The sequence below is a fragment of the Artemia sp. Qi Xiang Cuo genome, chromosome 7 (assembly GCF_049724085.1).
Source record: "Artemia sp. Qi Xiang Cuo chromosome 7, ASM4972408v1, whole genome shotgun sequence".
Taxonomy (NCBI): Eukaryota; Metazoa; Arthropoda; class Branchiopoda; order Anostraca; family Artemiidae; genus Artemia; species Artemia sp. Qi Xiang Cuo.
In genome coordinates this window covers 19,398,169-19,421,366 of record NC_142800.1, presented here as the reverse complement: position 1 = coordinate 19,421,366, position 23,198 = coordinate 19,398,169, and the positions used below count along the sequence as shown (strand labels likewise).

The 23,198-nt window shown below is 34.2% G+C and overlaps 2 protein-coding genes and 1 long non-coding RNA gene across 3 annotated transcripts in view; 1 reads left to right on the top strand and 2 right to left on the bottom strand.

The window, feature by feature from the left end:
• The window catches only part of Appl (amyloid-beta-like protein), a 167,535-nt gene that overhangs the window by 107,826 nt on the left and 36,511 nt on the right, over positions 1-23,198 (bottom strand). The window contains exon 3 of the mRNA XM_089092083.1: positions 1,703-1,829. Within this exon, the coding sequence (XP_088948209.1) occupies positions 1,703-1,829 (127 nt within the window). The remainder of the gene's footprint in view (positions 1-1,702; positions 1,830-23,198) is intronic.
• On the top strand, positions 6,004-16,116 carry LOC148950031 (uncharacterized). The gene is made up of 2 exons (XR_016141978.1): positions 6,004-6,149; positions 15,939-16,116. It is a non-coding gene; the product is annotated as an uncharacterized LOC148950031 (long non-coding RNA).
• On the bottom strand, positions 14,788-15,756 carry LOC148950032 (syntaxin-5-like). The gene has a single exon (XM_089091414.1). The coding sequence runs from the start codon at positions 15,754-15,756 to the stop codon at positions 14,788-14,790; it is 969 nt and encodes a 322-aa protein (XP_088947540.1).

Here is a 23,198-nt window from a genome sequence, read left to right as displayed (position 1 = left end):
CCCTCTCATGCTTTTCAAGGCGTGCCATATATCCTCCTGTCCAACCGGCTCCAGTAGTTTAGCATCCTCTTAATCCAACTCAAAATCGGCTGTTTCTTCTAAGCTATTCATCTCCTCATCAGCTCTCTCTTCGTCCTCTTCGGTGTATATCTCTTTATATTTTTGTTCTAAGTATTCTGGCCAGGTATCGGCGTGAGGGACTGAATCAGTCAACTTTCTATTTTCTGTTGATTTCCTAATTAACTTCCAGAACTCCGTTGAATCATTCACGCTAAATTTCTCCCGTATTTTTTGGCTCTCTTCCTCTTCAGAACGTCTCTTCTTCAACTTAAGTAGCCTTTTATATCCCCTTCACTTGTCCCTAAACACCTACAAATTATTTTCCAGATCAACTGTATTACTAGCCTTAAGCAATCTAATAGCTACTAAAACCTCCTTCTTCTTTTCCTCACAATCCTGATAAAAAAAACTCATCAAACCAATACTTCTACGATTTTTTCTCCTGCGTGCCACCTTAGTTCCTATCTTGTACAAAACCCTCGACAAAAAATCAACAGATCCTGCTATATCCCCATCCTTTGCCATATCCTCACTCTTCTGAAGAAATGAATCCAGCCCTCTATCCTCAACTAGTACCTTTTTCAACTTCTCCTCACTATCATTATCAAACCTTAAACCTTCCCTCCATTCAAGCTCATTACCCATCTTTCCCTTAACCTCAAACTTCTTTTTCCGGCTCTCAGCCCCTCCTCCCCCTCCTAATTCAACCCTAATAGGCACGTGACCCGACCCAGCCAGCGCCATCACCTCAAAATCCACACAACAAGAAAGAAGCCCCCGACTAACAACCCCATAATCTATAACACTTGGAGATCTACCCGAAAAATATGTAAAATCCCCCACTCCTTTATCCTTCCCTGTCCTCCCATTCAAAATAACCAAATTCTGCTTACCACAAAAATCCAATAATTTTTTCCCCCAATTATTCTTTCTCCGATGACCGTCCTTACTCGTCCTCCTCATAACCGACGGCTCAATCATATAAACTCCATTCGTTTTTTCTAGTTCGAGACCCAACTCCTCCTCACGGCCTCCTTCGTTCTCGCCTGTACATCCGTTAAAATCCCCTAGAAAAATAAAACAATCAGACGGAAACTGTTCTGAAAAACGATCCATATCATTTTCTGCTATCTCCTAGATATCTTCATCACTAAAAGTGCTAGTTTCCGACGGTAAATACACTGAACAAAAGATAAACGAGTTACTACCTAAAGGTACTCGCGCCCATACTAGATGACATGAAACTTTTCAGCCGAGATAAATTTCACTATCTATTCGTTATCAATAATGCACTCCTCCATAAGTTCTACCATTCTGCGATAGCTTTCTTTGTGATCCAAAATAAGAAAAACCTTCTATTCTCTCCTCTTTTTCCAGCCACGTTTCTACTAATGATACAACTGAAAAATCACAACATTTAAGAAGACACTCTAATTTAAGATACGAAAAGCCCTGAACATTCCAATGCGCTAAATGACACTCGTAAATTGCGCCATGGCCCTGCTTATCCTATCCACTATTTGAGAACTTAATTAGAACTTAACGAACTTATAAAGACGAACTTAATTAGAGAAGTGCAAAATTATATATACACAAAACATGATCAATGTAACATGAAAAATAAAAGACATATTGTGCTTACCGATACATCTATAAGGTCTGACGTACAAAGTATTCTTGCATTTTTTATGTCCTGTTTTACACCATCCATCAATTTTGGTGATTTTAGTTGATTCAACAATATTTGTAATATTCCTCGATGGATAAGACTAAAAATAAAAGAATGTCATCGCAAGCCAAGGTTAATAATGAGCAGATAAAATAAACCATATCAACATGACAAACATCGAACTTTGAACTATTCCAGCGTCTCACAACCCAACGAACTTCAATTGACAGGACTAACATGTCCAGTGTGTGAGTCAGTCATGATTCCGAAAGATAGCTTTCAAAGACCAAATTCCTAGTCTCCTTAGAGGTTGCCCACAAAAAGAGGTGGAAAGTCGTCTTTTCATGTCACTGCCTTTCAAACCGGCTAGACACAGCAGAAGATCGTAAAGGCTATACAAGGACCATGTAGACCCTAATGATAAAAGAAGCCACACGAGAGCCATCAGGGATGGTCGGGCATTGAGCCATATAAATAAAGTCACCTTGGATTAGAAAAGATAATTAGAAGTATTTTATATTGCATTAGAATTCTAGTAGCAGGTACAATTATGTGATTTAAAACGAAGGTAAGGGGCGTGCTTCTATTCCGTGATGCCCGACGTGGAGCGCAGGCCCACCGGTGACGCATGTCTATATTTTGGCGGATCATGGGCAGGACGTGCATCCTTCGGCTGAATATACTTTGGAACTTCTAATTCTGGTATTTTTTTCTAAAATCAGGATTTCAGAAATGACTAGGTTTGGCATGGCCCAAAATCGGTTAGAACAATTGTTCTGTATGATCAGCCAAAGTCAACCCAGATCCAAACGAGTACCTGGAAAAACCTGGAGGAAAAAAATGGAAGCGTCGGATGATTTTCTCCCAACCACACATAGCATTCCTGGTTGAAGGTGGAGAACCAGGAGATCGGTACCTACGCTACGCGGACCATTAGTTAAGCACTCAAAAAAAAAAAAAAAAAAAAAAAAAAAAAAAAAAAAAAGAGCAATCCCGGACCTTAAGGCTTAAGTTCTAAAGGAGAATTTTCACTTTTTCATATTTTTTCGCATTTCATTGAAACTCAATTGAACTGCGTTTGCAGAAGGTACACGCGGACGTGTAAGAGCGTGTAAGACGCATGGACGAGACGTGCGTAATATTCAAATTTATATAACCTCAGATTTTTATATATGATTAACTGGGGGGAGGGGTTCAGGGGCTTGAAACCCCCCTCCCCCCCCAAAAAAAAAAAAAAATTGTCCGACTTGCAAAAACGTCACAAAAAGGCAAATAAGAAAATCTTATAGTGTTTTTTTTGTTTTTTTTAACCTCCCCCCCCCCCACCCGAACAAAAATCCTGGATACGCCCTTGCTGACATGTCCCTTAAACACCACACGTCATCTCACCTAGATCCACTTCAAAATTTGTTTATTTGTATCTGTCAAAATGTGTATTTGTCAAAATTTGTATGTTTATTTATATGGTCGTTTAGCTGGAATATGATTATAGAACTGAATAGAATATAAAAGCTCTTAACCCTAATTTCAAACTTCAACAGTAATATTTAACTTAACAACAAAAAAGTCCAACAGCCTCGCAAACTTTTAAACATGATGCCATATCTCTGAAACCTTCTTATGCTGTTAAATAATAAAGGATAGAAGGGGAAAAATCAGTCAATATTTCTAAGGCTTCCCAATTCTATCAGCAACTCTTGCAAGGATTACAAAGTTGGATGCTTTACATTGCCAAGGAAAAGTATAAACATAAAAGTTAGAAATGAGTCATTGCATCTGAAAAATAATATTTACAAGATGAAGAGCATCAGCATTTAATTTCAGATATTAAAATTAGAAATATGTAACTGTTCTTGGAATTTTCAAACAAACGTATTTCTTTTTCACGTGTGAAGTTTCCATTGACAGTGATACATGGCCCTTTTCTCGACTAAGGCAATTTCAGCTTTTATTAGCTTCATTTCATAAGCTAAAATGGACTTAATACACAAATGGCAGTAGTCAAGATAGCGGGAAGAAAATTACAAATGAGATCATCTTTGGAGAGATAATAGATTATCTTAGAGAATTTTCAGGTTAGATGCTTTATCTATCTGTTCATGATTACATGATTAGAAGCAGAAAATAAGTACCTGCAGAAAATAGAAGACTAATTCACAAGGCTCTCAGTTGTCTTGCACCGGTCATCCAATCAGTAAATTTTAGTGTTCAATTTAATTTTCTCGAAACCTCAAGTAGGGTCCAATTTTAGTAAAGCGCTAGTTTTATAAAATTCCACAAATTTAGGGAAATCTTACGGGCCAGTTTATTTGAACAAATATTGCTGATATATGTTGTATAAACTGCGAAGCAATAGTTTTCGTTCGTTTAAAGTTTCGTTTTTTTTAATATACGAAAGAAATATTACGCAAAGATGTTTGCTTCGAGGCAATGAAGCTAAAGACGTCGCATGAGTTTTTGTTAAAATAGGGCATTATACATATATAGGTTTTAGTTAACATCCCTCTTAAACTTCCCCTTAAAAAATCTGGAATTTTGTCAAACAAAGAGTCCAAGGGATATAAAGGATAAGGGCTAGTTAAAGAAAAACACCTTTCTTACAAAATTCTGTCCTAAATGGAATATAAAGTGCATTTGGAAAACCGAAGACCTACTCCTCTTTGTGTTAGTTTGTATTCGTTTTTAGTTTGACTTAGTTATTTATTGTAGTTTCTGTTCATTTTAGGTTCCATTTATTTATCGATACTGATGCATGTTCGTTTTGCACCTGAATTGCTGTTTGACCTTGTTTATCCACGTTACAGGTTTAATGTAGCTCTTTACTTTTATTTGAAGAACTTTTAGCGGATTTTACACAGGATTTGCTCTTTACTAGGTTGCTACATGGGCTGAGAGGGTAGCGCTAAAAAGGAGAGATTGTAAACCTTTGTTTATTAGTTTTCGACCATTCGATTTGTATGGCGCACCCCGTACTACTCCAGAAATTGCACAAAAAAATACCCTTTTCGGGGCCACATGGAACTTCAAGATGGAGCTTGAAGATAGAACTTCAAGATTCTATTACTGCTAGTCAGCCACGGGGGATACACATGGGCCATATAGTCAACCCACGGGGAGGAATATACAAGAGAGAGGATTGTAAACACCAGATGTACGGTTTTCAACCATGGAGATTATGATAGTGCCTTCTCATTCTTGTCAGCTTTTCCATTCCGGAAATGGTAGGCAAAGAGCACTTTTTAATGCTATTATTTATGATGATGATATTTAATTATGATGATATTATTATTATGGTGATTTAGGATGGCGTTATCAAGTTGAAGTTATAACAAGGGATTAGATATAAAAACTAGCTAAATGAGCCCTTAAATAGCTCTGTATGACGTTGAAGTAGTCTGCTAGTTCTGTTAGTCAGTAGAAGATTTATGAAAAATACTGAGGGGGCTAGGAAGGGGGCCCCATAGAAGAGTGAAATTTTAAATTTCAGGTTTAGAATTTTCAACCATAGAGATTATGATAGTACCCTTTTCATTCTTCTCAGCCTTTCCATTCCGGAAACGACATCAGAGTACACTTTTTGGACGGTGTTATATTTTGGATGGCGTTATCTGGTCAAATTGATAAAAAGGGATCAGGTATGCAAATTAGCTTTTAAATGCTTTCTTAAACAGCTCTCTGTGAAATTCTAGTGCCCCTCTAGCGGCTAAGAAAAAAAAAAAAAAAAAAAAAAAACAGGGCACACCAGTGCTACCCATCAAACTGGTTTTCCTTGTGGTTCAAGGTCGGGGGCTCGCTGCACCCATGATAGTTGATTATTAAAGGATTTTGGATTTAAGCATTTGTGTATTCCATTTTCTTTCTTATGTCAATAGTTAATTATTCAACGACCTTCCAGATTAAAACGTTTGGATAGTTTTGTTTTTCTTATACCTGTCAAAAGTTGTTTAAAATCGGGTATGTGTCGTTGTGTATATATGTGCGATTCAATCCAAAACTAATCGATCAAGCATTATGAATTGTTACTAACTCCATATTATTTTTTGTGTGTATACTTCCCCTTGTATAAATAAAACAAAATAAACGGATGATTGGGAACAGCAGAAAGTATAAAACGAACATTATTGGGAAAGACTTAATAAGCACAGTGGTAAGGCCACTTGCCTGTGGCGGTGGTAGCTTAGGTCCAAATCTTAGACAAGACAAATTTGTTTTCGAGAAGACTAAAATCTTCTTCAACAACAAGTATTGATTCAGAGTTCAAAGTGAACGGACCTCTCATAAATTGGATATTTTATTAACATTGTCAAACCAAGTTCAAAGTGTGAAGAGCTAAACCAGTTTAAAAAGGATTATAATTTGAACTATTCAGATAGTGATTTCATTGTTACGAAATTAAATTTACCTGAATGCATCCATACAGGTAGTTTCGTTTGCATCCTAACCTAGCTATTGCGTGATTTCAAGTGTTAATGAAAAATTTTTTTTTTTGCGGATAATAACAGCAGGATAATCGTTTATCTGGAGAGATTTGGCAAATTAGGCAAATTAATTTCATAAGATATCCAAGTGAGGTATTCCAGTTTGGCAATAATAAAGATTATTATTCATCATTCAATGCTCTCGATAGAATAAGATGTAGTTAAGACCTCTGTGTGGCGTGAATTTATGTGACAATATTATATCAAGGATTATTGATATATTTGTGATTAGATGGGACGTAAAAGGAAAAATGCTAAGCGAGAAGGCATGGACAGTTCATTTGACACCTCAGGACTCAGTTCTAGCTCGAAACCGGAAATATCGATACTAGCTGCGGATTTTAAGCAAATTCTTGATGTTGTGAAAGAAAATGGAAATAAGTTGGACAATATCAACAATCAATTAGGAACTCTTACCGCAAGGGTGGATAACTTGGAAAAAGAACAATCGCTACAAACGAATAAGATAAACAATACTGAATCGAAAATTGGAAAGGTTGAGAATGAAACCTCTAGCCTCAAAATGCAAATAAAAACTTGCACGGATGAAATAATGGAGTTAAGAAGGAAAAATGAAGATTATATGTTTCGGATTGTGAGAATGGAAGCTGCAAAGCTAGAAAATAATGTCATTATATGGAACGCAGCTTGTAAGGATAATAACCACGCTCAAGTTCTATTCACAGAGGTAGTTCGTCACGGGCTGGAAATGCCCGAAGTAAATTTCACAGTTACGCATTATGATAGCAACCGTAAATTTTTGAAGGTGACACTGAATAAAAAAGACGATAAGTTTGCCATATTGAAGAACGCTAGCAAGCTTAAGGATAAGACATTCCCTGGAAACAACAGCAACCTGTTCATCAGCGATGATGTCCCAACTGAAATCTGTAAAGTGCGAAAGCTGCTTCTAGTGAAACGTGACAAATTACGAAAAGATCATGGATGTGATGCCTGGATTTCGAAGGGGTTTCAGCCGAATCTGCTAGTGAAAAGACCAGACGGCTCGATTACCAAATATACATTCAATGATGCCATACCGGAGATTGACGATTTTCATAAAAAATTTTCCAACACCCGAAGGGAAGTGCCTGTTATATTCCCTGTCGATGTTCAAATGTCGTAATGTCGTGGGTTGCAGTAATAGTTCATGTGCCCAAGTAATATGAATGAAAACATTTAAATTGAAAGTGTTTTTTTTTATGTTTAGTTTATATAAGGTGTATTATTATTATTATTATTTTTATTTTTTTTTCCTTTTTTTTTTTTGTTTAGATCCACATAGAGGTTAAATTAAAAGTTGCGCAGATTAGTCGTACTGAGGGAAAACGACTTGGAATGGAGATTATTTTTTTTGTTTTTTTAATTGTTATTTTTTATTATGGTTTACTGGTCTTTTGGGGCATGGTGTGGTTTCTCTTAACGTGGAATTAATATTTGATAATGGATAGAGATAATCGTGAAATTCCATCATCAAGGTTAAAAGAATTTGAGCGGAAGTCTCTTTCATTTCAGTCAATTTTTCAAACTATTGTAGCTGGTGATGATGAAGATACTTCTAGTAATTTTGATATCCCAAAAAATCAATATATATTTATGAATGAGCTGGTAAGAAAAAATGTAAATACAAGTAGGATGTCGTTTTGGAATTGCCGGGGTTGGAGGACTGCGCAGGATGTGATTGAAACTTTTTTGTCGGATTCAGATACAGATATATTAGGCCTATGTGAAACTTTTTTAGATGATTTTTCAATTGAAAATATACATGTAAAAGATAACCAATTTTTTCACATCGGTCGGAAAAGACAAAAACAAGGGGGTCTAGGTATTTTGATTAAAAATTGCATACCAGCACGTATAAGGATTGATTTTTTGCCAATGAATATTGAAATGATTTTTGAATCTTGTGTAGTTGAATGCTCTTTTCCAAATAATCGGAAGTTTTTAATTGCAGTTATTTACTGTACTCCGTCATCCAGCCAGATAGAATTTAAAAATCATTTTGAAAGTATGTTGGATAAATTAGCTAGTCTTAATACTCCTTATTTAGTTATGGGTGATTTTAATATTGATTTAATGAAACTCCTATCTGCAGATCAGAATAGAATAGATAGAAATACTTTGCAGTTTTTGGAGGGCCCACTATCTTATGGACTAAACCCCGTATGTTTTGTGCCCTCTAGAATAGCTGATACATCATTTTCACTTATTGATAATATTTTTTCACCTTATAGTGCTGTTAATACATTTATTATTCCTGATGATTCATCTGACCACTGTATAATTATGTCTGATTTTCTTATAAATTTTCCGCATAATAAAAAAAATCAAACCAAGCGTAGAGATTTTTCCCATAAAAATGTGTTAAGGTTAAAAAAAAGGGCCTGGTGATGTTGATTGGAGTCCTGTAATTGATGAGAAGGATCCGAACCAATCATTAGATAAATTTTATTATATTATGAATGAAAAGCTTGATCTTTTTTGCCCATATAAGAGCCCGAGAGGAAAGAAACTTACCCCAAAAAAACCTTGGATAAATGAATCACTTTTGAGATCTATTAATGAGAAAAATCGTTTATATAAAATTAGAATAAAATATCCCACGGAACTAAATATAACGCGTTTTAAAAATTATAAGAATATGCTGGTAAGGATCCTTAAAGTAAGTGAAAGATTTTATTATGAAAAATCTTTTCGAAATTCGGATTCCCCTTGAAAAACTTGGAGTTTGATTAAAGATAAGATTGGAAGAAATAAAAAGTTGTTACACCCTGAAGTGCTATTTTATATTAATGGTAAAGAATTTAGAGGACCACAAGCTGTTGCTAAGAAGTTTAGTGAATATTGTGCTAGTATTGGATCATCTGTTGTTTCAGGATAAGTTGACCTTTCTTCCCCAAGGTCGCATAAAAAATATCTACCGCCCACTGAAGATACGAGCATATTTATGGCCCCGGTTACTTTTGCAGAATTTCAAAAGGTCATTAAGAATTTAAAAAATGGTAATTCATTGGGATATGATGAACTTTCAACTAATTTGCTAAAGAATATTGCAGGTGTAATTTTTGAACCATTGCTTCATATTTTAAATTTATGTATTTTCTCAGGTACATTTCCTAAAAGATGGAAAATTGCACGTGTAATACCATTGCATAAAAAAGGAGATAAATCTGATAAAAATAATTATCGTCCTATTGCAATTTTATCACCATTGTCTAAAGTATTGGAAAAAATTCTAAAAGGAAGGATTACTAATTATCTAGATAAAATAAATTTTTTTACCAAATATCACTTTGGATTTAGGGCAGGCCATTCGACGGAACAAGCAGTTGCAGCTCTTGTATTAGAAATAAATGACTGCTTAGATAGTAATTATCATGTATATACTGTTTTTTATGATGTTAAAAAAGCATTTGACACTTTAAACCATGAAATTCTTTTTGATAAAATGGAAAATTCCGGTATAAGAGGGAAAGGACTAGATATAATAAGATCATACCTTTATGGACGTAAAATCGTGGTAGATGTTGATGGACATTTGTCTAGTTTAAATGATCTTGAAGATATTGGTGTCCCACAAGGATCGGTATTAGGTCCGCTTTTATTTTTGATGTATATTAATGATCTTCCACGATGTTTGCAGGGAAATAATGGTCTTGCAATTTTATTTGCAGATGACACAGCTGTTTCTGTTAAAGCGAAGGATTCATCTACATTAATTCAAAATTTGTTTAACACTGTTAGTTCAGTTAATCGATGGTTTGTTTCTAATTATTTAGTACCGAATTTTAAGAAGACTGAATTTATGGTTTTTGGTCATTCAAAACGTGCTACTAAAAAATTTCATGTCAGGAGCTTCAAGTTGGTGAGCATAAAATACGTAGAGTTCAATCATATCGTTATTTAGGAGTTTTTATTGATCCCCTTTTGTCATTTCAAACTCATATTGATCATTTAAGGGTGAAACTTTCGCAAAATATTGGGTCTATGTATTGTTTGCAACATGTTTTTCCATTTTCAATTTTAAAAATAATTTATCATTCTTTGATTGCTCCTTATTTAAATTATTGCACAATTATTTATTTAAATGCTTATTGGACGCATATAAAACCCCTACAGATCCTTCAAAATAAAGCAGTGAGAATACTTGGAAATTTTTTACATCGTCCATCAAAACTTAGAGATGCATCGAAAAATGAAACATTATTTCTTTTCTTGAATTTATTAGATCTGAAACATATAAGAGAACTTAATATATCAATATGGCATTTTAAAATACAAGATCCTAGTAGTTATTTTTATGAAAAATCTCTGTTGATTCTGCCCCCTCCTTCGGCTCTTAGGTGTTCTGGAACATATCGAATTCCCTTTGTTAATTGTGAAAGATCTAGATTTTCAATTAGATACCAAATACCATTTATTTCAAATAAATATAGGCTGAAAGATAGAATTCAAATTGAGGCATCTTTTCGGCAAATATCAGTTCTAAGGAAGAAAATATTAAAATTATGTATTGACCTGTGATGGTGGAATAGAAATTTTTTTTTTATTATTATTATTTTTTTTTTTGTTTATATTTGTTACCCATGTTGGGATAGCCTTCCGTGCCTCACTTGTCCAGCGTTTGTTTTCTTTATGTTTGTTATGTTTTTTGTTTTTTTCTTTAACCAGGTTTTTTTTTTTCTCTCTTTTTTGTTATGATGATAAAACTTTTTTTTTGTTTTGTTTTTTTTGTTTTTTCACCAATTTTAAGCGCTTTGATCTCTGTTGGGGGTATATGTTTTTTGTTATGTTTAATTATTCAAATAAACAGTTAAAGTTTAAAAAAAAAAAAAAAAAAAAGGAAAATTACTTGTTTGCACGGGTAGCACTGAAGCGTCCTCTTTTTTTATTATTTATTTGCCGCTAGTGGGGCACTGGAACATGCAGAGAGCTGTTTAAGGGTAAATTTAAAGAAAATTGCTATATCTAGGGCCTTTTGTAAGCATTAAAAACGTACTATGAAAATACAATCTAACTTTTGACAAAAGCTGCATCTTCATATACAAGATGATATAACACAGGTATCTTTTGACAAGATAACATAACACAAACATATCTTTTGAAAAGTTACTTCACTAGCATATCATATAATATTCGACTGACTCTGCTGTCTGGTTCCTTGAGGTTCGTTCTTTAGTAGATCCAGCTGTGGGATACGATCCTGGATACGCATCCACTCCTGTGTGGGATATGTACCCTGGTTGTAGCGACAGCTGCAATCTAGTAAAAGACGAACGCGGCCCATATTAACCAAAAAATAACCTGAAATCCCGAAGTGAGGCGTAGGATCAAAACAAAAAGTACACCATTGGAATCGCCTTGGCCCAAAACCATGTCCAGGAAATTTACAGTCCCTTGGCTTGAACAGCAAGGAAAATCCATTGGCTTGAAAAACAAGGAACGCCACTTTTTGCATGGGAGGCATCTTTTTTTTCTTTTATCCGTTTTTTTCCTCTACTGCTAGCGGGACATTGGAACATCATAGAGCTGTTTAAGGGTTCATTTTAAACGAAATTGCTGCATTGATTCATTTTAAACGAATTTGCTACATCAACTCGCTTTTCTAATTAAGAAAAAACAATATTTAAAATAAAATCAATTTTTAAGAAAACAAAAAACTGCATTTCGTAAGCAAGATATGAATGACGTCATAATCGTAGGTTACAACCCTAAACAACGTAAAAGTAAAACATATATTACGATGTTAGTTATAAGGACAGCCAAATAATACGTTAAAATCAGTGTTAAGGTCAACAATACTTTCACAAGACCTACAGAACCAATCCGAAAGCTAGTACATCTTTAAAAACTATCGATGACATCAAGTCTTATGGAAAAAAAGTAAGGAAAAACAGTAAATATTATTATTAGTAATGAACGAACCGGAGCCCATAGTAACTGAAATATTAAATAATTTTCGATAAAAACTAAATTGTCATATCCATGATGATAACACATTTTATAACACCAATAATATAACATTTTTGAGAAGTTTCTTATCTAAGGTATGGTGCCATTTGACTGACCTCGCTGCCTGATTCCTCGTGATTACTCTTTAACTATTCCGACTAAGCAAAAGTCATAGGCCTTTCCCCGTGTGTAGGCAAATATACTATATTATAAAGGAATGAAAAATGAACAAAACTTGGTTTAAAAAATTTCATGAGTCAAAAGAGGTTTAACTGACATACATATAGAAAGCTGAAGGTGGGATTAGAAGTCTATGGAACCCGCTTAGGGCACCAAATTCTGCATATTGAACTTCCCCGGATTATTTCAAGAACACCCAGCATCAATAAGCTGTGTTTCTAATATTTTGAGTTTGGATGTCTGAAGCACGATATTAGCCTCAGATTTGCGATCAGAAAAGTCCGGAGCTCTTAATAAACCAATTTTGATGGAAGCTAAGTGCCTTTTGTGGAATCTGTGCTTTTCAAGACAAGCCTACAGTGATTTTATGGATTTTTTTTTTTTTTTTTTGCATTCCATTACTTAGAATCATTCGCTAATAAACTCTAAATGATGAGTGGAAAGTAAACACATACAAATGCGCGAATTGGGAAAGGGGTGTTGGATGTTTCGAATTCGAATTTATAACTTCGATCAATGATATCTATGTTGTGTAAAGCCCATTTTGAAAACGATTTTTAAAATGTTTTTTATATCTATTATACTGTGAATATACTGTAGTTGACACAAAAAGAAACAAAGGCTGATCAGCTTTTTTGTAAACAAAGTAGAAAGGACATATTTGTCAAATGTCCAGTAAATTGACATTAACGATTTGCGATATGTGACGTGACTCATTCACTAGGGCCGAAGCCCCAAGCTTACGATCTTGTCTGAGCGAAGCAAGGGTCATCAACAAGCCCACTCTTAATCTCAAAAAGCAAGCGTTACGTCCCTATGATGCTACGAACAATAAATGCCTTTAGATTTAAGATACCACCATAGTATAATGAGAGTTCCGAGTTGAGAATACAAAAAGATCAAAATGATTTTAATCTTCCTTAAAATCCGGCACAATCTTTTCATTTAGCCAAGGCCTCCATTTGTCTTCATAACTTATACTTAGTACATTTTAATGGTTTCTGCAATCCATCAGGGTTGCCGGCGTTTACCCCCCCCCCGAAAATACCTCTCGCAGAAGATCCTCCTTCGGAAAATACCCCCTGGAAAATACTGCACCCCTCCCCCCCTGAGGCTGGTTGGTCTCCAATTACTCTCGACTTACAAAAAACAGACTAAAACTCTCAATTTCTGATTTAATGAGCATCCTCCGAAATTTCTGCGACCATGAAGTGGAGGTGTAGATAAGGAAGGGACAGTCCCTCTCCTACACGGAATAACTCTGCTCATTTTGTGGTTTAATGTTACTCTTTACTTTCATAATAACAGCATAGACCAGAAATATTCCCAGAAAGCATAAGGGAGTAGATATTAAGTTCACATTTTCGATGCGTTTTTAAGTTTTTTCAACCCCCCCCCCCCAAATTCCCCTTCCCCAAACAAAATCCTGGTTTCGGTCCTGGAAACCATACATAAATTTGTACCTCCACTCCCCCCCTCGTGTCTCCCTTGGAACTAATTCTGTATTTATCTGATGGCTAAATGAGAGCAGGGATGCTTTGGCATTAAAATGCACTCTTTAAAGAATATCCCTCCCTCCGAAACTACAAAAAAATCAGAGAACTTCATTGTGGAAATTAAGTGCCTTTTGCGGTTTTGTAATTTGTACGTACATTGCTTACAGATAGTATTTGTTATTGGGAAACAAACGGACATTTTTGCGGAGGAGTTTCCTGAATGGGGAGGAGGTCGTCTGGGGGAATTTTCAGAGGGGAGTAAATTTTTGGGAATACTTTCCTTTCAGCGAGGATGTATTTGCCGGGGCGGGGGAAGTATTGCCAACGGGGGTATTGTCGGGGGGGTGAACCCCTAGAAACATTTGAAGCTAAGAAAATTTTGTTTCCGGACCCATCTTATTCTTATCATTAATAGATACCAAAAAATGACGGGTTTTATGTTTTGGGGCACGGTAACACAACATTGGTTTGTAGACGGTAAACATTTAAACCTTGAGGCCATGTTTTAGGATAGTGTAATCATTTTTCTTGAAGAAAAAACCTCTTTTGAATACCATCTTAAAATTTCGAGGGGTTAGCACCAATAGCTTTTAGTCAAGAGGGGAGAAAAAGCATCATAAGTATCTTAACAATTTTGTCAAAGAAGCGGAACAAAGGGTGCCGCCACACTTTGCACTGTCCAGAAAACGTAAACCTGATTTATGCCAATAAATTCAATATCTACGAGTTTTGACTTCTTCATGAGTTAAGCTTGGTAGTTAAAGAAGAAATGAAACTGAAAAGAAATCTTGAATATTGTAGAGCTAATCGCTTTCCCATAAACAATATCTTTTCTTGTTTATATTGTATGGGTTTGAAGAATCCCTGGTGAGAGGAAAGGTAAATAATATGACATGAAAAGGAAAACCAAACACAAAGAAATACCAACTATCCTGCAGTCTTTACAATAGATTTACCGCAGAACAATGCAAAAAAGTACTAAAAAGACACCTATAACGGCGAAAGACTTTACTAACAAGCCCCTACTGCTAGACACTGAACGCATTTTTTTTTGAAGCTCTTTGTTTCCGCTTTCTATGTTGGCATTAGTTTCGTCGATACCTATTTCAATCCTCAGCATCGTGTCCCCTTGCATCTGAATTAAGCCTGCCATCTGTTGCGTGATTTGTCCCATTTCGACAATAGTTCTTTCAATATGTTTAACTTCCTCAAGTCTAGAGGACAAATACTCATTAGTTTGACCAGTTTCTACCAGCATCTGTGTTTGATCATATCGGCTAGAAAGCATGGCTTCCATTGGAATTGCTATATAATTGGGAGACGAAGAAGCGAACTTGACTAAGGAAGCCTTTTCATCTGCAACCAAAACAGAACCTTGCGGAAAACCTTGCCAAGAATACCTTGGGTCGAAACGAGGGTCACTAAACTTTCTTCTCCTATCATTTAGAAATATCATGTTTTTGTTCTTTATATTCAAAACGTCCAGAAATTCGGTTGATATATTCTGCAAGTGTTTCTCTAGACTGATGACAGCATGTAATAAAACTTTATCGTTCCCACGACTACTGAGTTTTCGTTTATCATCAAGATCTCTTACCTTCTCCTTGATAGAAGTAATATTAGTCTTTAATTGGCTACACAGTGAATCTACCTCATTGGAACTGTTATCAAATAAGGACTTTTTTCGAACCAATTTGCTAACTTTTTCCAGCATCAAATACGCATTTGGGATGTCATCCAACAAAATTTGTCTTCCCGATTGCATAAAATAAGAGTGCTGTTGGATTGGTTGAGGCTTTGCACGGAAAGTCTGATGGAAATTCTTTTCATAAATGGAGTGCACTATAGTTTGAAATTCTCGGCACCTGTTCCTCAGCAATGATGAATTTCTCAAAGTAGAATGTGACGAATTTGTTTCCATTATTTTTCAACTAAGAAGTCAGCACTTAGTTGATAAGCACTAAACATCATCAAAGTACTCTAGAGATAAAGAGCTAGCTGCTAAATTTTTAGATTGAGATTTTTCTTTTCATTTCGATTACATTACATGTTAAGATATGCGAAACAATTTTGCATTTATAGTTTTTTTATTTTGTTTTTCAGATATACAGTAACAGGAATCAGAAACGGAACAGGAAATGGAAACATGCATCACACCACTCAGAAGACTCAGAAGAAGCTAAATATCATCTGTTTTATTGTTGTTCATTTTAGATTGAGACTTTTTTTTCATTTCGATTGTATTATATGTAAAGATATACAAAATTATTTTGGATTCTAATTTTTGGCTTTCTTTTCGGATATACAGTAATAGGAATCAGAAACGGAATAGTTACGGGAACAGAAACATGCATCTGTTATTGCTCAATAACAGAAACAAACAGTGAATCTGAAACAAACATTGTTTATCAATAACAGAAACAAACAGAAATGTGACATATATATTGGTTGCAACAATAGCTGCAATCATGGTTGCGGCTGTAGCTGCAACCTATCAAAAGACGAATCACAGGCCATAGTAGCCAAAAGTTAAAAAACGCGTTTAGAAAAAAAAAATGCGCAAAGAAAAAAAAAGTTGCCATCTGACCGTGATTCAGAATGAAATTCGTGATTCATAATAATAGTTTATAACAAAAAGAAAACTTTTGTGGATTTGAAAAAAAAACAATGTTCCTTGCAATTGGCGTCTGATCTAAAAGAAAACTACACCATTGGAATCAGCATGGTCTAAAACCGTAACCGGGAGAATTACAGTCCCCCATCTTCAAAAACAAGGAAAATCACTTTTTGGTATTTGTAACACTGATATGTCTCCCTCTTTTTTCTTTTTCTTTTTTTTGTCACCAGGGCTAGCGGGCTATCAGGACACCATAGAGAGATAATTAATGGCTCATTTTATAGGAAATCGCCACGTCTAATCGTTTGTGTAAGAAAGAAAAAACTATTCGTAAAATAAAATAATTTTTTTACAAAAGCTGTGTTTTCGTATACAAGATGGTGGTTGTAGCTATCACTGCAACCTAGTGAAAGACGAACGCGGCCAATTTATGTTTTTAATTACCGTTGAAAAAATGTGAGAGTCTCTTAAAGAGCCAATCCTAGCTGATAGAAACCGAAAAATAAAAACCACATTTTAGTGAGAAAAAATTGTTATTTGAAGCTGATACAGGAATAATACGGTAGCTACCATTTCAGTATAGCTCAAAACTCCCGAATAAAACTGTGCCACTGATATTACCACGGTTGAAAACCCGTTACCAGAGGTTTTCAGCCTCCCATTTTAGAAACCTGATTTTGAATGTGTCAAACATATCAAACATATGCAGACAATCCTTTTTCTGTCGAGAAATGGAGCCGACCCTTTTCTCTGTGGCCTCCTATTCGATTGGTGATGAAATGTGTCCATATGGTTGTGGTTTGATTACCACTTTAGCATCATTATCGCTGCTCGGTAAGACACTAAACAAGGTTCAGTCCTAAGTTCATCTCGATTCAATAAAACAATCTGCTTTTTATCATGATGTCATATCCCAAGTTTCTTTGTTTTTACTATTTGATTTTAAGTATTTTGTACTTTTTAGCATACGATAAAAAAAAACCATACGTGCGTGTTTTTATTGCGTAACATTTCTAATTGGGTTTCCTAACATTAACGCAAGAAATAAACAAAAATAAGTTATTTAAATACTTAGCTACTCGCTTGCAGTAGAGCAAAAATGGCAATTCCGTATCGAAGCTAAAGGGTTAGCCCTCAAAAATCCGACCGAACTTTCCTTTATGGGAGAAACATGAAATATATATATATATATATAATATATATATATATATATATATATATATATATATATATATATATATATATATATATATATATATATATATATATATATATATATATATATATATATATATATATATATATATATATATATATATATATATATATATATATATATATATATATATATATATATATATATATATATATATATATATATATATATATATATATATATATATATATATATATATATATATATATATATATATTATATATATATATATATATATATATATATATATATATATATATATATATATATATATATATATATATATATATATATATATATATATATATAGATGGAAAAAGAACAGAAATTAAATAGCAAGCTTAGTAATGCAATGTAAAGAACGAAATCGAAAGCTTAAAAAAGGCAAAAATTGCACAAACATTTTATCGACCATCCAGGAATTACTGATGGTTTTCACGTTCTATACAAAAATGTGTTAGTTTCTGTAAAGCGCCAGCAAACAGTTTACTGGGGGAGGGGACAGAGCTCCCAATCCATTCAATGTGTTTGCCTGTTATAGGTTTTAAAGTCATTATTTAATTGTACTCGTTCTTTATCAGGTTGCATCCAACGCTGCTATCATAATTGGAAAACAAAAATCTTTTTGATCATTTAAAAATTCAATCCAAAGATTTGCCGACGTCTAATAGCCCTGATTGTGCCTCTAGTGCATATAACAGCAAAACTAAAGCTAGGATCACAAGCTAAATCCTTTATTAAGATTGTGCGATGTGGAACAATCATCTTTTCCTGGCCTCGTTTCGACCATAGGCTCCAAACTAGATACCACAGAAAAGATAAAAGAAGCCAGTGATAGCCAATGAAAGGAGTTGATAGATCGATAGAGTCCAATGCACCAAGAGCAGAATATCTAGGGAGTTTTCTTGTCAGGAAACATTGGAATAAGTCCAAGATAGAATACGTAGATAATTATAACAGTGTTTTTGCTTCATTTAAGAGAGAGCAATAACAGATGGCCTGGTTTCGTACAGTTAGCAGTTTTCAAATTAAGGCTCATCGTGTATAGACATAAAAAAGTACTCATACGTTTCTTTCGTTGTGTCGCTTTACCATGATTTGTAGTGAATGGTAGGCTGCTATAATAGAACATACAATAAAACAATTAAAGAACTATTTCAACTGTATCACAAATAATTCAACTAGTCATGATATTAGACTCGGATTTGCGATCAGCAAGCTCAGAACTATTAATAAACCAATGGTACTTATCTGTTAGCGAGAACAGACTCGAGAATTTGGATCCACAGGTACGGGGTTGAAACAACTGAGACGCTTGGGAGACAGATAGGATATATATACTATCTTTATATCTGAGTAATAATTGTATATTTCTGTTCTCGAAAACGGCTCCATATTTGTTCGGGAAAACTACTATCTTGGGATATTCTTGCATAAAAAAAAACGATCTAGATAGGTCAAAAGTCTGGGAAAATTCATTAAGAACGTTAATTTTGGAAGAAAAAAAAACTGTAATAATCAAATATCTGTCTATAGAAACAGTATTAAAAGACGTTAAATTGCCTAAAGAACCAAAAACTGGTATTTTCAAAAATACTTGTATATATTTTAACAAGGGATTACAACAATTCAAAAACCTTAAAAAATAAAACCAAAAGTTTGAAGCTTAGTAGAAATTGTTGTTAGAAATTGAACTTGCTTAATAATCAAATATCTTTGAAAAGACACTAAATGAAAAGACACTAAATTGCCTAAAGAGCAAAAAACTGGTAATTGCCCAAATATTTTGTATATACTTTGACAAGGGGTTACAACAATTCCAAAACCTTAAAAAATAAAACCCAAAGTTTGAAGCTTAGTAGAAATCGTTGTTAGTAATCGGACTTGCTGTAATAATCAAATATTTTTGAATAGATTCAGTTAGAAAAGACATTAAATTGCCTAAAGAACAAAAAGCTGGTTGCAAAAATATTTGTTGCAAAAAAAAGAAAACCAAAATTTTGAAGCTTAGTAGAAATCGTTGTAAAAAATCGGACTTGCTGTAGTAATCAAATATCTTTGAATAGAGTGCAGTATGAAAAAACATTGAATTGCATTAAGAGCAAAAAAACTTGTAATTGTAAAAATATTTATATATATTTTAACAAGAGATTACAACAATTCAAAAACCTTAAAAAATAAACCTTAAAGTTTGAAGTTTAGTAGATATCGTTGTTAGAAATCGGACTTGCTTTAATAATCATATATTTTTGGAAAGACTGCAGTATGAAACTACACCAAATTTTCTACAGTTTGAAGACGAGCGACTATGAAAATCTATATAAAGAAGCCTTTCGCATGCACGCAGATATCAAATATCTTTGAATAGACTGCATTATGAAAAGAAACTTAATTGCGTAAAGACCATCCATGTATAGAAGCGTGCCGCGTACCGAGTGCTTAAGGCCCAAAAAACGAAAATTTGCAGTTGCTTTTACTATAAATGATGATTCTTTGGAACCAACACCTAAACTACCAAACGTGATTAGATGTGAAAATCGATAACTTGGACCATCAATTGCGACAACACCAATAAAGGCAGCTAAAGAAATGGCCATTGCTAAATTATCTGAAGTAATCAAAATCCAAAAACGTGACATGCGAGACCGAACATGTGAGCGAGTCAATGAAAATCAACCTGGAGAGCAAGAATCAAAACGGGTCAAAATTGAAAATGATAGCTATGATGACTGGCTTTTGGATTTTGAAATGGATAAGGTCATCAATGCCCACCATACCTTTGTTAAAAAAAACAAAGATTCGGCGATATGTATTTCATAATGACGAAAGACAAACCGAGTTAAAACAAACAAAACAAATTGAAAATGATAGCGCTGATGATTGGGTTTTGGATTTTGATATGGATAATGTCATCAATGCCTACCATACCTTTGAAAATCAAAAACCTAGACTAAATAAATCGTTGGAAGAAAAAGAAGTATTTGTCCCACCACCTGAACAATTAAAAGAAACAAAGGTTCGGCGATATGTCTTTCATTAATGACAAAAGACAAGCCGAGGCGAAAGAAGAAGTTTTTGTCCCACCACCTGAACGATTAAAAGAAAAAAGGGTGGTCATTAATGCCTACCATACCTTTGAAAATCAAAATTTGGACAAGCTAAATCGTTGGAAGAAAAAAAGTTTTTCTCACGCCATCTGAACAATTAAAAGAAATAAAGGTTCGGCGATATGTCTTTCATAATGACAAAAGACAAGCTGAGGCAAAAGTTAAAGATCCAATAAAAAAAAAGGTAATTTTATGAAGGTACTACTTCTAATTAAAGGTCTATTTGGACGTCATGACATCAAGAAAAGGCTCAAATTGTCTGCACTTAGATGACAAGCAACAATAAGAATCCATATAAAGAAGCCTGCCGCGTGAAGAGTGCAGGGGCCCGGCGGCAAAGCTGCCGGACTCCCGGTGTTATATATATATATATATATATATATATATATATATATATATATATATATATATATATATATATATATATATATATATATATATATAAATATAAAGAGATATATATATAAAGATAGAGATATATATATAGAGATAGATATATATATATCTCTCTCTTTATATATATATATATAAAGAGAGAGAGAGATAGAGAGAGAGAGAGAGAACGGGGGACCGGCGGCTTCGCCGCCGGGCCCCGGCACTCGGCAGGCTTCTATATAGATTTTCAAGAGTATGGAAGGCATTGACTACCATCTTTGTTTCTTTTAATTGTTCAGGTGGTGGGACAAAACTTCTTCTTTTGCCTTGTCTTTTGTCATTATGAAAGACATATCGCCGAACCTTGTTTCTTTTAATTGTTCAGGTAGTGGGAAAAACACTTCTTTTTCTTCCAACAATTTTATTATATCGTCCATATTTTTATTTTCAAAGGTATGGTAAGCATTGGCGACAATATCCATGTCAAAATCCGAAACCCGATCATCATCGCTATACCAGTTTTTTGTTTAATTGTACAGGTGGTGGGACAAAAACTTCTTCTTTTGCCTTGTCTTTTGTCATTATGAAAGACATATCGCCGAACCTTTGTTTCTTTTAATTGTTCAGGTGGTGGGACAAACACTTCTTTTTCTTCCAACAATTTTATTATATCGTCCATATTTTTATTTTCAAAGGTATGGTAAGCATTGGCGACAATATCCATGTCAAAATCCGAAACCCGATCATCATCGCTATACCAGTTTTTTGTTCTTTAGGCAATCTAATGTCTTTTCATCTGAATCCATTCAAAAATATTTGATTATTACAGCAAGTCCGATTTCTAATAACGATTTCTACTAAGCTTCAAACTTTTGGTTTTCTTTTTTAAGGTTTTAAAATTATTGTTAATTCCTTGTAAAAATATATACAAATATTTTTGCAATTAACAGTTTTTTGCTCTTTTATGCAATTTAATGTACTTCTCCCATACCTGAAAATGTTCAATTTTTCCTCATAAGTATGACAAGTGTGACAACGTCGTTGCAATTCTGATGTATGTAAAAATGATTTGACTCACATAAATACTTTTTTTTCCAAAATTATGGCTCTTAACGAATTATCTTAAACTTCTGACCTACCTAAATTGTTTTTTTGGCCAGAATATATCAGGATGCCAATTTATAATTTTTTAATTACAAAAGGATTTTTAACCACATCAACTTCGTTCAAAATTAGCCATTAAACAGCTCTGTATGATGTTCCAATGCCAAGCTATCTGAGGAGAAAGAGAGAAAAAAAATGTCGTATACTCAGAATACCGTGGTTTCAGCCACTTTTTTTTCAAGCCAATATATTTGTATCTTTGTTCAAGACAAGAGACGGTAAGTTTCCTATATAGGGGTAAGTTTCCTATGTTGCTAGCTACCGCTGTAACCCAGATATGAATGACGTCATATGCTGTCATGAAGTATTTTTTATTACATGACGTTATTTACAATATATGACGTCATGATATGATGTCATGAAGTGCATTAGGTGCATACCGTCATTGCAATTTTTACTACATGGCGTCATTTTCAAAAACTAAAATTAACGCTCTTAACAAATTTTCCCAGACTTCTGACCTATTTAGATCCTAGTTTAGATCCTGACCTAGTTTTTTTTTATATTCGAGAATATCCCAGGATGCCAATTTTCCGAAAAAAAATATGGAGCTGTTTTCGAGAACTAAAACACACAATCATGACTCACAGTGCCAAGCTATCTGAGGAGAAAGAGAGAGAAAAAAATATGTCATATACGGAGAATATAGTGGTTTCAGCTCCTTTTTTTATTTTCAAGCTAATATACTTTTCTCTTTGTTCAAGCCAAGAGACGGTAAGTTTCCTATATAGGGGTAAGTTTCCTAGGTTGCTATCTACCGCTGCAACCCAGATATAAATGACATCATATGATGTCATGAAGTATTTTTATTACATGACGTCCTTTGCAATACATGACGTCATTTTCAAAAACCAAAATTAGTGCTCTGAACGAATTTTCCCAGA